Here is a 14,086-nt window from a genome sequence, read left to right on the forward strand (position 1 = left end):
GGTATTCTTCACATTTTATTAAACATGCGAAAACCATGCCAATGTGGGATGAAACGGGACATGACTTTCACTAATGATACCATTTGTAAAACTGATTTTTGCATCTACAAAGAGGACTGCAGTTGAAGTGTGAGCATATTTCCATCAAATCTGAACAGTGGTTTGATATCTTGCAGCATTACAACTTTTTTGTTCATGGACTATTTTCTCGAGTTTTGTCAGTGTGGTCCTAATCTTAATTTTATTTGGAGAATATGTTTCAGGCCGTTAAAAAAGGAGCTGCTGGCTGCAAACGCCCACACTTTGTACGCCCTTGGATTATCGTGTGCAGGTTTAGCTCATGCTGTGGCCAAGGAAGTAGCCTACTGTATATTAGTTGTGACAATCCCAATGCAATCATCCCGAGTTTGTTTTGTGCACTCAATGTTGCAAATCAGATGTCAACTAAACAATCTGGGCCAGATGACAATTATATTGGACTGACAGAATCCCTGCATCAGTGGGTTTTTGCTCATTTGGCAGCTGGGTTCCTGGAGAAACAAATGTGCCATCTTTCACGCTAGCAAAATTCTCTCCCTGTCTCTTTCCCAGCTAGAAATCTTGGTTCCTGAGCCACGTAAAGAGAGTGTGCTCGCTTGAATGCCAACAAATCAGATTTTAATTACCCTCCCCTCTGTGGGCGAAGGTGTGCTAGTTAGCGGGGGATAAATACCGGGGTTGGAAAGAAAACTTTGCTCATTGGGTGCAAAAGTTGACAACATTCTTGCCCTGCCGTTCCACTCCAATGCTTGCATTAGCAAAAAGCAAATATTGTGTCCATCTTCTTGCTGCTCTTTGTTGCACTGTTGGTACGCACGGAGTCAAGACTTCGAGCTTGTGCCCAGTAAGAAAGTGAATACTGTACATTAGTGCCCTGTGGCTTTTAATTTCTTTGAGTGCAGCTGTAGAGCCACACTGTCAGCTAACAAAAGCACACAATTGTGCCTTTAGAGGTACTGTCACGAGAGGCGCTTTTTTTAGGCAGCATTTTGTACCCATTTGTACATTTTATAGCAGACACCATCGCTGGAAACATCTCCCAAGGACAACAAAAACGAGAAAAAGAAAGAGGAAAGTCACATTTGTCTGTATTTGTCCAACCACATTCTGGCGAGCATCTGTTTCTGCAATCAGTGGTGTGCGCTCTGACAAGGAAGAGGCAGTAGAAAGCAATGAATGCCTCCTGGTGCAACATTCAAGCTTACCATTAAAACACCATCATAACTCAGCGGCAGACGACACCAAATACATGGACCCCAACAAAATACACACACAGGGCTTGTTTGTGCAGGAAGGAAGGGGAGTTTGGTGACTTGCTGACAAGCGCTACGCAGCAGATGATTGCCGCTGTCACTCCACACACACATACGCATATACGATATATTTCTACACACAGACGCACAGCCGGGGGGCCATGAACACATGATTGCACATCCAGCAGGAACAAACAGAAATGTTAGTGCAGCTTGTCAGTGTGAGTGCAATTAATCCTATTATGGACCGTCTCCCTCTGTCCTCTTTCAAAATGACACCTCTACTGTCTGCCGTCCAATGCACGCAGCAACAATAAGCTACGGTGCATGTTGCCTTCAAGGTAAGCAGTATGTGTAACTCTCTGATGGTAGATTTCGCTAATGCAGAAAGTGTTTGACTGCTTGGGAATTTCAAGAAAAATCAATAGGGATTGACTGGTACAGCTCATTGGCACTCACATGCTGAAAGGAAGCCTGTAATGTAGAAGTAGGCTTGACTAGATAAACATGCTCGGGTCCTAAATGAAGGAAACTACCCTTGGATTGGACGTTATTCAAAATCAACAGTTTTTTTCCCTTTGTTATTGTCATGTCATTCATCCACGACCATCACCTTATGTTGCGGGGGGGCCAAAGCTCACATTCTGAAATATTTAGGTTGGATATCGATATACGATATATATCCCCATACTTTTTCCACAAAGTGAGTTTAGACAAAGCCAAATATGAGTGTCAAATTGTTTTACGATAAAAAATACGGAACATGACGATGTTTTTATTTTTATTTTAAAGCTTCAAGCAAGATATACAAAAAAAAATCATATCTAAAAATGGCCGCTAAAATAAAGTAGGCCATTCTCTTTTTGGAAAAGTAAAATACAATATTCACCCTTTGGCTATGCTCAAATCCTCAGCGAACAACAAAAGCACAAAAGAACAAAATACGAATAATTGCGACATCGCAAGTCTGTTGTTTTCAGCAGGTTTTTAAAGCCGTTTCTTTCCCACGATTGCACCAGGGACCATACAGTATCTTTAGCAGTGTGATAGGACACCACTTTGGTAATAGCACACCACTTCGTACTTTTCCTTTCATGGGGAACGCAATAGGAAAAAGAAGCAAGCAGTCAGCTTTGTGTCGTGGAAGGGTTTTAAGGAGTTGTGCAGCCGAGGCTGCTTCAGCTCAACACACATTCCTCGTATGTGCCAAGAGCCAAGTTTGAAGGTGGTGAAAAAGATTTGTTGCGCTTCCGCACTTGACAGCCACTTTTTTATGACATCAGATGCTCTAAATCCAAAGTACCTCAAAGTTACAGAGCCACTGCTTTTTCCTTTCTGACCAGTTCTTCCACCGCAGACGCTGTCGCTTCCTGTTTGTTGAAGACTAAGCAGGGCTCCTGCCCCGCCCCCCTCCGTGCACGAAAGAGGAGGCAGGAGGGGCGGAACAGGAGCCCTGCTGAGTGGCGCTCACACCAATGTAGAGTGATGAGTATGACTTCCAGTGCCAGTGCAATCTATATCGATATGAACATTATATTTGTTTATATCAAGAAAAATATCAAAAAAAATGTCAAGATATCTCCCAGCTCTATGGTGCAGCATGATAATGCACAGCCCGTGTTGTACAGATCTGTACACAATTCCTTGCCAGCATACTCACTGGACATGTCGCCCATTTAGCATGTTTGGGATGCTCTGGATCAGCGTACTGGTTTTCGGACCCCGCCGGATCTCCCCCAATACAGTTAAACAACCCGTTTTGGAGTGGCCTTTTATTGTGGCCAACCTAAGGCACACCTGTTCAATAATCATGCTGCCTAATCAGCATCTTCATAAGCTACACGTGCGAGGTCGATGAATTATGAATTATAAATTCTCACTAAGACAGATTTAGACAGATTTGTGAACAATATTTGAGAGAGACAGGCCTTTTGTGTACATAAATCAAGTTTTACATCTTTGAGTTCAGCGGGTGAAAGATGGGCACAAAAACAAAAGTGTTGCATTTTTGTTAAGTTTGCGCTACCAGTCTAAAGTTAGGACACACTTCCTCGTGCTATGGAGGAAATTGAGAGAGTGTGTCCAAACGTTTGACTCGTAGTATACGTTCCATATTCGCTTCTCTCCCAATTAGAAAATGGTAAGCAAGTGAGCAAACTATCAGTAATTGCTGAGATATGGAGAAGACGTAGGATTAAATGAGCTCTGCTTCTTCCTACTGCAAGTGTAATCATGTGAAGTTTCTTAATGTAAGTTAAGTTTGTATATTACATTTAGAGCAATGGCACCTGTTTACAGTAAGAACACCCTTGTACGTAGGCCAGTCACGATAACACATGTTGCTGGTTGATAATTGGGCCACAAATTATCGTCGATAATCGATTTTATCGTTAAATATTTTTTAGACCATTTTTGTCACGAGAGGGGTACTGCACATCTGAACCACGAGATGGTACTCCAGTATAGTGTGCGATGTATTTTTTTTGCACATATTTGCCGACCAAATGCCTCCGTAAGCGTTACTTTCGGGACAAAGTCTCCGCTGCTCGAGGCGCCTACATCGGTAGTTTTTTTTTCCCCAGTTGAGAAAACTGTCCTTGTCGGTTGTCTGAGTTCATGGGTTCACCCATGTTCCCACATTGTGGCTGTTGGCTGTGGCATTTGCCTCAAAAACCATCGCTTCTGTTCCTTCTTAATGTTAGCATATGCTTCCTCCCGAAGCTCACTGCTAAACCCTCCGTATCCACTCACTCGTAGCCCCGCCTCCACAAAGAGGCTGAATGAGATGAGGGCCCACAATGTGTTCATTCCTCGAAAGAAGCAATGCTCACAGACAGATGCAGCGTGTCATCCAGCCTGTGTGGCAGAGAGACGAGCAGATGAAACACACGCATACACGCACGTGTCAATTTATCCAGGGCGTTTATCGTTTGATGAATAGATTTATCGATTATCGTGACAGGCTTACTTGTACGCACTTTAAAATTGTTCATAAATTGGTTAATAATGACATTATAAACTGCTGAAAAGTCATTACTGTCAATAGCTTGCTATTTGGCAGGCAAAGCTACAGCCAGAAGAGCTACAGAGGGGCTCACTATTTGGCATGGAAGCCATTGTTCTTCATATCATCTTGTGGATTACAGCAGTTGATTACTTTTTCGACTATTTAATAATCGCTGCAGTACTGTTGGAAGTGCAATAAAAACAAGGGAACCAAATCAAACTAGAAATAATGGCGAGATAAATGAAGTCTGTTAACTTCCACCACATCACAAGTCAGACTGATCCAGCAGAAGTGAGGTGGAGAAGCACTGTCACCAAGAAGCTTCAAGAGTTCACAGGCAGGAGCAGCGAGCACATAAGACCCTGCGTTCGCTCACGCTCAGTCAGTCAGGTTCCACAGCGCGCCATTCCCCTCACGTAGCCTCCTCCTTATTTAAGTAGGTCAAACAAATCCAGGAGAAGCCTGACTTACATGGGAACCTGTTACACAGTCTGAAACCTGTTGTTGCACGACCGAGATCTGCGCCAAACGTACGTGGATAGGCTCAAGTTACTGACGACCACAGCTTCCACCTAATGACGGAATGGTGACTTTCGTTTTGCATCATCAACACGATTAGAGGGTTTAAAATGGGTTGTTGTGTTCTTTTTCTTTTTCAGTCCCACACCTTCACCTGGATGGGAACAAAGAGGCGGCTGGATACGTTGCAAAACTCTCAGCTACTTCTACTCGAAACACTCCTTCTTTCAACCAGTAGATGCAGAAATAATGCAAAAAAAGCCGTTTGCCCTTAGATACCCCAACTATCATCTGCAAAAATATGTCATGCTGTCTTACTGTCGTCCATGTCGGGCACGATGGTGATTCTGGCGCTGGGGAACTGCACTCCCAGGCGGCCCCCCATGGGCATGCTGAGGGTGACGTTGAAGCTTTCCTCGTCCTCGTACAAGGAGTCGTCGATGATCACCACTCGGCAGGGCTTCTCTACCTCGCCCTTGTCGAAGCGCAGGATGCTGCGGTGGTCCTCCGGGCGGGAGATGTAGTCTGAGTAGGACAGCACGGTGGTGGGCACGGTGCCTGTGGCTGACACTGTGGAGGGGGTGGAGGACATCGGCAACAGGAAAATAATGATTATTTGCACAGGGAACTTTGCTTAAGCTATACAATTCCTGTTTTGCACTTGTGCTACAGTTAATAATGCTATAATGTAATTAAAAACATTTCCTGTACAGTTTATTACAGCTCATAAGGTTTAAGGATGGTGGCAGTTTGACCCTGGAACAGACTAATTGTATTTCCATTATTTTCCATGTGGAAATCTGTCATTTTCCGATGAAATCTAGTTTTGTTAACGCAGTCACATCGATGTTATACATTTAAATCTACTCACATTCCATATTGGATCTTATTTCATTTTATGTATCTGGATTTTTGAAATATTCCTCATGTGTACCATAATATTCTAGTGATGCCACCTTATGTTTTTTTTTATATTTCTCAACTCTGGCACACATTACTCTTTGAAATTAGAGTGCCTGCCAGCCCTCGCAATACCTCCAAGTGGGAAATGTGCGCCCTTTGCCGTGTAAACCTCACAACATTATTTCACCTTGCTGGGTGAAGCAGACGACCATGAGCTCCTGACTGACGTCTCCGCTTCGCCTCACGGGCACCATCAGCTCGCCAACGTCCTCCTCGATGTTGTATGTAGCCGATGGGATGAACACGGCCGACTCTGAAAAGGGCGGAAAATCCAATAGAACGTTATGGAACCACTGCTTAATCACTTCACATTCCTTGAGGGGATGAAATTGAATGAAATCTGCCCAAACCTGCTCCTGACTAACTAACTTTATGAAAGCACAATGCTGACATTAACTTTTGGTATTGAAATAAAACATTTGTTTTTTACAAAAAAGTCTTATCGACACAAAAACAAGTAAATGAAATGACAATATGACTGTTTAATTATATGTGAGAGTATGGTTCACAGCCTGTACAGACTACACTGCTACTACAGAAAGGAAACATGGATACTGTATAGGCTTACTTTAGAGCAGTCAGTGTACAGCTTGTATAGCGGTGTGTATAGCACTGTCCACTGAAACTGACTCAACACACAGCCATTATTGTCTGAATAATATATACTGCAATCCACAATGACAACTTGAAATAGCTGAGATACTAACTAACAGGGGTGGAAAAAACAATACCTCTGGTTTTGGGTGGAGCTAATAAACACATGACAATGACCACGATCCAATTCAACAAAGACCTTTACACACGTTGACATTAGATTAGATGAGATGGAACCGTACTGATCCTTGCGCGTGCATCCTCAGGGAAATTAAGTCAATTATGTTCATTCAAATTAAGCTAATTCAAATAGCAGCAACGCCTTATGCAGTACAGTATAAGACAATAGTGGCAATAGTGAGTCAAACAGGTAGAAATAAAACACAATAATAAAGTGGGAATAACAAAACAGCTATGGAAATGCAATTAAAAATAATATATGTCAGAATCTACAGCAAAAGACAAATGATTGCCCACCGCCCCTGGCTACTAATGTACATGCTATCTATACATTGTTAGTGATTCGCGTGCCTTTGTGGCTGATTGCCCACCAGAGCCCTCATGTTCAGCGAGACAAACTAGTGCCTCAACACATTAATTTGCATAAATTGTTGACAGCAAATTCCCCCTTTTTCACCCGGCAAAGCCCTCTGGGATGCCAAGAAGCGCTATCCATATTCATACGAAGCACTTTTCCTATCTCCGAAGCCCCGGTACAGTGGAGCTGTTTACAGAAACACTGTTCATTTGTTGTTGCCTCCCATATTTATTTCATGACCGTTTCACATGCAGAGGCGGTGGTTGTTTCCTTTCCCACTTCCTTGCAACCTTGTTTATCCAGCGCAAAGATATCCTTGCCATGAAAGCGGCTTGCTTGTTGACCCTAATGTAGCCTGATTAGGTTTTGCATCATCCAATTGGGTTCAAAAGGCTTTGTGTTCCTCCCGGTGGTCTGGTGTTTGTTAGGATTAATGCTGCGCTGTCCGCAGGTAGATGGACAGAAGAGTTTTCTAAATTATTCCCAGTTTTGGATTCATAAACATCAGTTTAAGTCCTTGGCCAAAGTCAGGGTGCTCCTTCAGCGGGTCGCGCGACTTGATGATTTTTTTCATTTAGTTTTTGCACCCACCTTCCATAAAATCCAGTTGTTATTTCTCTGGCTTTAGTGGGTTTTGCTGTGCTAGGGCTCAGAGAAGCCACAAGTACTCTACTGTGTAATTGCAGCTGGGTTGTCCAAGGCTGTTATAGACACTGGAGTTGCATTCTGTGAGCTGTTTTTTATATGATTGCCAAAAATTGGGCCAAAAATCTGAGTTCAACCTGCACACAATGTATTTGACCTCTTACCACTTACTGGTAAATGGTTCAAAGTGGTTCTGCTGTCAAGCTCCACTTTTGGATGATGTCGGGAGTGTGCTTATTATGCTCATCAGCCATTTTTTCAACCAATCCTGCTCAAATTTGACACACAGAAGATGTGTACCAAATTTCATGGTGATTCGGGTAAACGGCCTATTAATAACAGGCACAGGCAACACCGTCGGGTGCATGTTTTGACAAATTTTCACCCTTTTGTGTGCAGCGGTTCAGGAGTTAGCTTGCACAAACAACTACATCCAGTCATGTGAAAAAATTATTACCGTCCTCGGGGTCCAGAATCTCCACGCTGGCGGCCTCAGGGAATTCAAGGACGGCCATTACAGGCTCAGACAGAACAATCTGGAAGGTCTCTGACACCTCATACTCGCTATCTGACAGGATGCGGACTTTCCAGGTGGCGGTGGTCTGTCCGGGATTGAACTGCACCTGTTTCTGAGCTTTTCCTCGAAAATCTTTGTCCTTGAGCGCCGTTCCGTCCTTGGTGCCGATACCTGAGAGAGGACACAAAAAAGGGCTGTTACTACCAAAAACAAAAAGTGGACAGCAAATACCCTCTTTTCTCCTTCAATCTTTTTAAGACACAATATGCCAATGAATTTGCCTATGGTTGTGATGAACAAGGTCTGCCTAGCAACAAGTGAACACGTGTACACTATTGGTTGAGTCACAAATCAACTCATCAATAAAACCAAGCTATGGTTTGCTTAATCCCCCAATCTCAATGGTTCTCAGTCTGAACCCTGCGTTTGACCTTCAACTACGAGCCGTTTGACCACGGCTTACGATGCTGGCTGCATTCCCGTTGAGCGTAGACAACAGAGGCCAGTAAAATGTCGCACAGCACCTCCATTGTATCTACAAAGTGACCACTCAACACACAGCAGGGGTCTGGCAGTAAATTGGAAACATGGCAGGCCACCGCAGGGCGATCAACGGAATGATGGAATAAATTAAAGCTTGAATGGCCCACTTCCTGTGTGTTTTTGGCCATGGGTTCTTGAGACTCTTTTGTGCCTTGTCATGGGAGACATGCACATTTTTGCCTATTGTAAAACCGGGGCTTGTTTGTTTGTCTGTTTTTTTCCCCCAAAGTTCCTGGGTAGCACCAGTGACCCACTTTGGATGCATCATTTGTAGTTTTCCATACTTAAATCTTAAGACAATATTGGGTTAAAAGCTACCTAGCACACAGGAAGCAATTTGTAAAGCCAGGAGAATACACATCTGCAAGTTTAAATATCACATGTGAAGTACCCCAGGGGTCAATATTGGGACCAAAACTGTTCAATTTGTATATCAATGACATTTTTAAAGTGACAAAGGACTTAAAGTTGGTATCATTTGTGGATGATACCACTGCTATTTGTTCTGGGGAAAGCACACAAGAACTCATGAAAAGGTCAAGTATGAAAAGGTCATATTAAAGTCATGGTTTGATAAAAACAGATTATCCTTGAACTTAAGTAAAATAATGCTATTTGGAAATAGAAAGGACACGTATGATCAAATACAAATAGACAGAGTGGACATTGAAAGAGTGAAAGAAAATACATTTCTGGGGATCAAATAGATGAAAAAATGAGTTGGAAATCTCATATAAAAAATATACAACAAAAGGTGGCGAGAAATACTTCAATATTGAATAAAGCAACATTTCAACTCTTTACTGTTCCTTGGTATTAGCATATCTAACTTATTGTGTGGAGAAATGGCTCAATCATTCTAAAAGCAATCTTCACTCACTCAATGTAGTGCAAAAAAGATGGCTGAGGATCATTCATAATGCTGAGTGTAGAGAACATACAAACCCTTCATTTTTACAATCACACATATTCAAATTTGCTGATTTAGTACATTTTCCAACTGCTAAAATAATGCATGAAGTTAACAATAACATCATACAGTATTTCTCTATAAGAGAGGAGAAATATGATCTTAGAGGAAAATTCTACGTAAAAACTTACAAACCCGCGGAATTAAACTATGGAATGGATTCAGCAAGGAACTCAAACAATGAACGGAGATGAGCGAATTCATAAAACAAAACAAGCAAGTTGATGTTTGCTAAATACAAGGCAGAAGAGTCTTGAACCTGCTTTATTATGCTTTATTTATGTATGATTATATTGATTATTATAATTATTCTTTATTTTATTTCTGCAATGAGCCACGTTCCACAAATGGCCCCTGCGCCACATTTTGACATCCATGCGTGTTTCACCAGGAGGGAAGGCCTGGATTGTGTACAAGCTCTACTTTCTTGGCTCTGTCGTTCAGGGGTTGGGTTGCATTGTGGAGGGGTTTTTTTAACAGCTTTCACTCATCCATTGTGCAGCGTTAAGGAAGTGGAGCTCACTCCCCCTCGCCTGTTCGGTGGATTCTTCACCTATGTAGATGGCTTTTATTAAATTACAGAATAAATGCGCATCCTTACTCGCTAAATATAGCAACCATGTCGCTAAGTTGTCAACACGCATCTCTTCTATGTATGAGGTGTGCTATGAAACGGAACCGGTGATCACCGGTACTTGAAAGTTGGCTCCGAGCCAAATGCAATGAGCGTCAATAGATTAAGGGTGCAGACAAGTCCGACATCTACAGTACGTGTGTTGATTTGACATATCTTAAGTAAAAAATGATCAAATGTGGAATCACTACAGCTTCTGCTTGGACATCAACAAGGAGCAAGCAGCTGTTTAACTTCCATGGAATAAAAAAGAGCCACACGTCGCTCGCTGACGATGCAGTGAAAACCAAGGTAGGTTGGACTGCAAGGTGTGCCGAAAGCACTTCCATATTACAGTATTATCATTCATAGCGATGCCATCGTTCAGTCTTGGTTGGCTTCTGGCTGCCCTGTTCTTGCGATTCAGCTTTTCTCCCAACGAGAAATGTCGTCATGTTTTAATCTCGCAAGATTTTGTGTGATGAGAGCTCACGGTACCCCTGCTAAATATACAAAAATGACCATTTAAAAGTTGTTTGCCATTTGGGGGTGCCACCGGAGAACATGTGAACAAACTTTGGCGCTAAGGGTGGCACCAGAAACAAAATATTAGTGAGAAGGGATTGCCGTAAAATATGAAAAGGAAAAAGTTACATAATTCTGTTTGAGGAAGAAAGATGTTAAGAAAAGGCATACATTTGGTGTTTTTACCGTGGAAGACTATAACTGATTTATTCACCTGCTCTTTGAAATGTAAAAGTAAAAGCACAGCTGAGCTGAGATAAGACGGTCCACCTTAGCCGCCCTGCCGGGGAGTGGAAGCGAGGAAAAAGAACGATGGGATTCATCCTAAAACTTCATCACAGCGGTAACGAGATGGTGCTGCACTGATCCCACTGGCTCGCTTGGGTGGTCTGTTTGTGCTTTGAGAATTAGAGTCATGGTGGAATAATTGCTTCATCGCAATGAGGGACAACACTTCACTTCTGTAGTCTGTTTTCGTCTGCTTTGCACATCTGAATGTGTCAGGAGTGTCCCTCGTACAAAAAATACTGCATGGAACACGTGATGCGTTCACTCAAATTTACCCTGGAAATGGATGGAAGCTCCCCACTGCTGATTTGCTCCCATGCTTGCAACACTTATGCTAATTAGTTGGTGTTAGTTTTTATTTATTTGGAATAATTATGATAATTACTGTACCAAAAGTAATATTATTGACAGAACAGAGTGCACAGTAATGATTTTATTTGTTTGTTTTGAACATGCCTAACAAGATGAATTCACGTTTACATTTGCACAAATCAAAGTGTCTGACAAGGAGTAGGAAGAAGCAGGGCTTAAAAAAGCTATGCTTGTTCATTTAGTCAGGTCTGAAATTACGTTTTTGTTTTTTTACTGAGAGGTTGTGTGTAAATCTCCCCCTGGGGATTTAAGCTTGTGCTCAATCCAGTGAGCAATGTACAACATAAAAGCTTTATTGCTATTGAGGGGATTGTAAGGACAAAATTGTTCAGACTTATCTAATTTCTACGTTTGTGATCTTTCCATCATCGGGGAGCAGCTTTATTGCGCTCACTTTTTCTCATTAACTCTTCACTCGTCGGATGAAAGCTGCAGACTGCAAAAAGCTTGTGTGCACGACAAGGACAAACAAGTAGTGGGGCTCTTACACCGACAGGAAGTGATTCAAAAAAATATGAATTAGGAGGCCTCAATACTTGATGCCGATACAGCAGTGGTGTAATGCTGCATGTATTTCAAATCTGATTTTTTGGTATGAAGTAAAGGAGAACAGAGTTCACCTTTACACACATTAAATGAGGCGGGAGTCATGGCTAGCGATAGTGCCGAGGAGAAGCAAGAGCTTGAAAACCCTCTTTTGTCATTAAAGTCTCCTGTTTGAACGCTTGGTCTTCCCTGTGAAACTGTGAAATACGTAAACGGACAAAGACGAGTAGATAAGACGAAAGCAGTGTGCCGGCGTTGTACAGCAGAACCGTGTGGGAACCATGACCTTAAAACCAGGGTCTGTAACACATTTTGACTATGGCGTACCATAACACCCCTACCATATTGTATATTTCAGGGATCACTGACTGGGCCAATACGGACCTGGACCTACACAGTAACGGGCTCCACACACGGGCGGCGACAAACGACTGCGATTGGCGAAAGTCATCACCAACGCATAACAAACGCTGCACGCGAGATTCGACGAGCAGCTGTGGCCAGTAACACCGGTTAGCGACACGCTCACATCCACAGAGAATTACGAGTCTGCCATGGTTTTGATTGGCTGTCGGATGTGGAGGTAGTTTTGGGATATCAAAGTAGTTCAGAGGAGGAAAAGTGGCCCATGTGATGGTGTACTCTTGCTAGTACCGGGTCTTGCTAGTATTGAAGATAAACTTACATGAGCGTACTGAATAGTGTCGTGTCCGCTCATTGGTCCGTCAATGAAACTCCCGCTGATTGGTCCTCGTCTGGGCGACAGTGATGGAAAGTTGAACATTTTTCAACTTTCTGGGATCGTGTCAAGCCAGCGTGTGCACGATGACACGCACGAGCACAAAATTTGACATGCACGAATTTCACGTGTCGCTTGGCTGGACGGTGACCCATAATCCCTTGCAACTTTCCCTCTCTTTTGTCTACTATACCAGGTAACGCAGGTGTAAAGGTGGCTACAGGGGTGTTGTTTCATCTTTCCAGGGCTCTAATAATGTTAAAAAAAACATATTTAGAAGGTTATAAACAGGTTTTCTATGCTCTAACTATGACAATATTCTATTTATAAATAAGGAATCCTACTTCGTACAACTTCACTTAACACAGTCAGGTCTGGAACCCATTAAGCTTGCTAAACGAGGGTTTACTGTAGTCAAGAAATGATTATTAATTATCCATCCATCCATCCATCCATCCATCCATCCATTTTCTATGCCGCTTATCCTCACTAGGGCGAGAGGCGGGGTAAACCACCATTCACATTCACATTCATACCTCTGGACCATTTAGAGTCTCCAGTGAAGCTAACATGCATGTTTTGGGAATGTGGGAGGAAACCGGAGTACCCGATCTCCTCACTGCCCATTATTAATTATTATTTTTCATTATTATAAGTATTTAAAGTTTTCACGGGAAGCTTCTATTTTGCCTGGTGCATCTATTTTACATTTTACGGTACTGGCTGATAAGTTCAGAAAATCCACCGGCCAATTGCACGCGAGTTAAGCCATCCCACGCGATGCTACACGGCCAGTCAAATCTGTACCGTGGCCCTAAACCTTGTGACAAGAGACAGATGAAACGAGTGAGACATACAGGGAAAGAAGATAGAAACGAGTGATAGATACGGACAGAGACGACAGCGAGACGAGGGAAAACTATGAGGAAAGAAGAGAGATATGTCCCGCCCCCTGCCCGCCCGCTTGCTACTCCTGCCGTCTCTCGCCGTGGCCACCGCCAATGGTGGAGAAGTGAGAGGAGATTGAGACAAGAGTAGCCGGGGACAATAGAAAACTAAATCCACAAGGCATTATTTACAGTATGTTCAAGCTTCCCTCTGGAGGCACAAACTGTGGCACTGAAAAAATCCAGTCTCCAGTATCCTGATCCTGTCGGTCGTCAGTGGTTCACAGCACCGGACCTTAGCGTGGGGAAATGTTTGAATTTGAGTTGAATACCCCTGGTATATTTGAACGCACGCAGCAGCCTCACTGCTTTTCCTCAGACATTTAATACCGCGTGATCGCAAAGTTCAAAGTAACATTTCTTTCATTTATAATGCAACCATTAATAAAACAGCAGCGATGCTCCAGTTAATCAGAGCAATTTGATTTTCCACCCACGTTCCTTAGACATTGTTTAGTTTTCATTTGC

The 14,086-nt window shown here is 42.8% G+C and overlaps 1 protein-coding gene across 2 annotated transcripts in view; it reads right to left on the bottom strand.

Moving 5' to 3' along the window:
- Positions 1–14,086, bottom strand: part of frem2b (FRAS1 related extracellular matrix 2b) — a 76,283-nt gene that overhangs the window by 24,033 nt on the left and 38,164 nt on the right. For both annotated transcript variants that reach the window (XM_054793235.1, XM_054793236.1), the window contains exons 4-6: positions 8,016–8,246; positions 5,909–6,034; positions 5,137–5,388 (exon numbers count right to left, since the gene is read on the bottom strand). In XM_054793235.1, the coding sequence (XP_054649210.1) occupies positions 5,137–5,388; positions 5,909–6,034; positions 8,016–8,246 (609 nt within the window). The remainder of the gene's footprint in view (positions 1–5,136; positions 5,389–5,908; positions 6,035–8,015; positions 8,247–14,086) is intronic.

This window comes from Dunckerocampus dactyliophorus, chromosome 12 (assembly GCF_027744805.1).
Source record: "Dunckerocampus dactyliophorus isolate RoL2022-P2 chromosome 12, RoL_Ddac_1.1, whole genome shotgun sequence".
NCBI lineage: Eukaryota > Metazoa > Chordata > Actinopteri > Syngnathiformes > Syngnathidae > Dunckerocampus > Dunckerocampus dactyliophorus.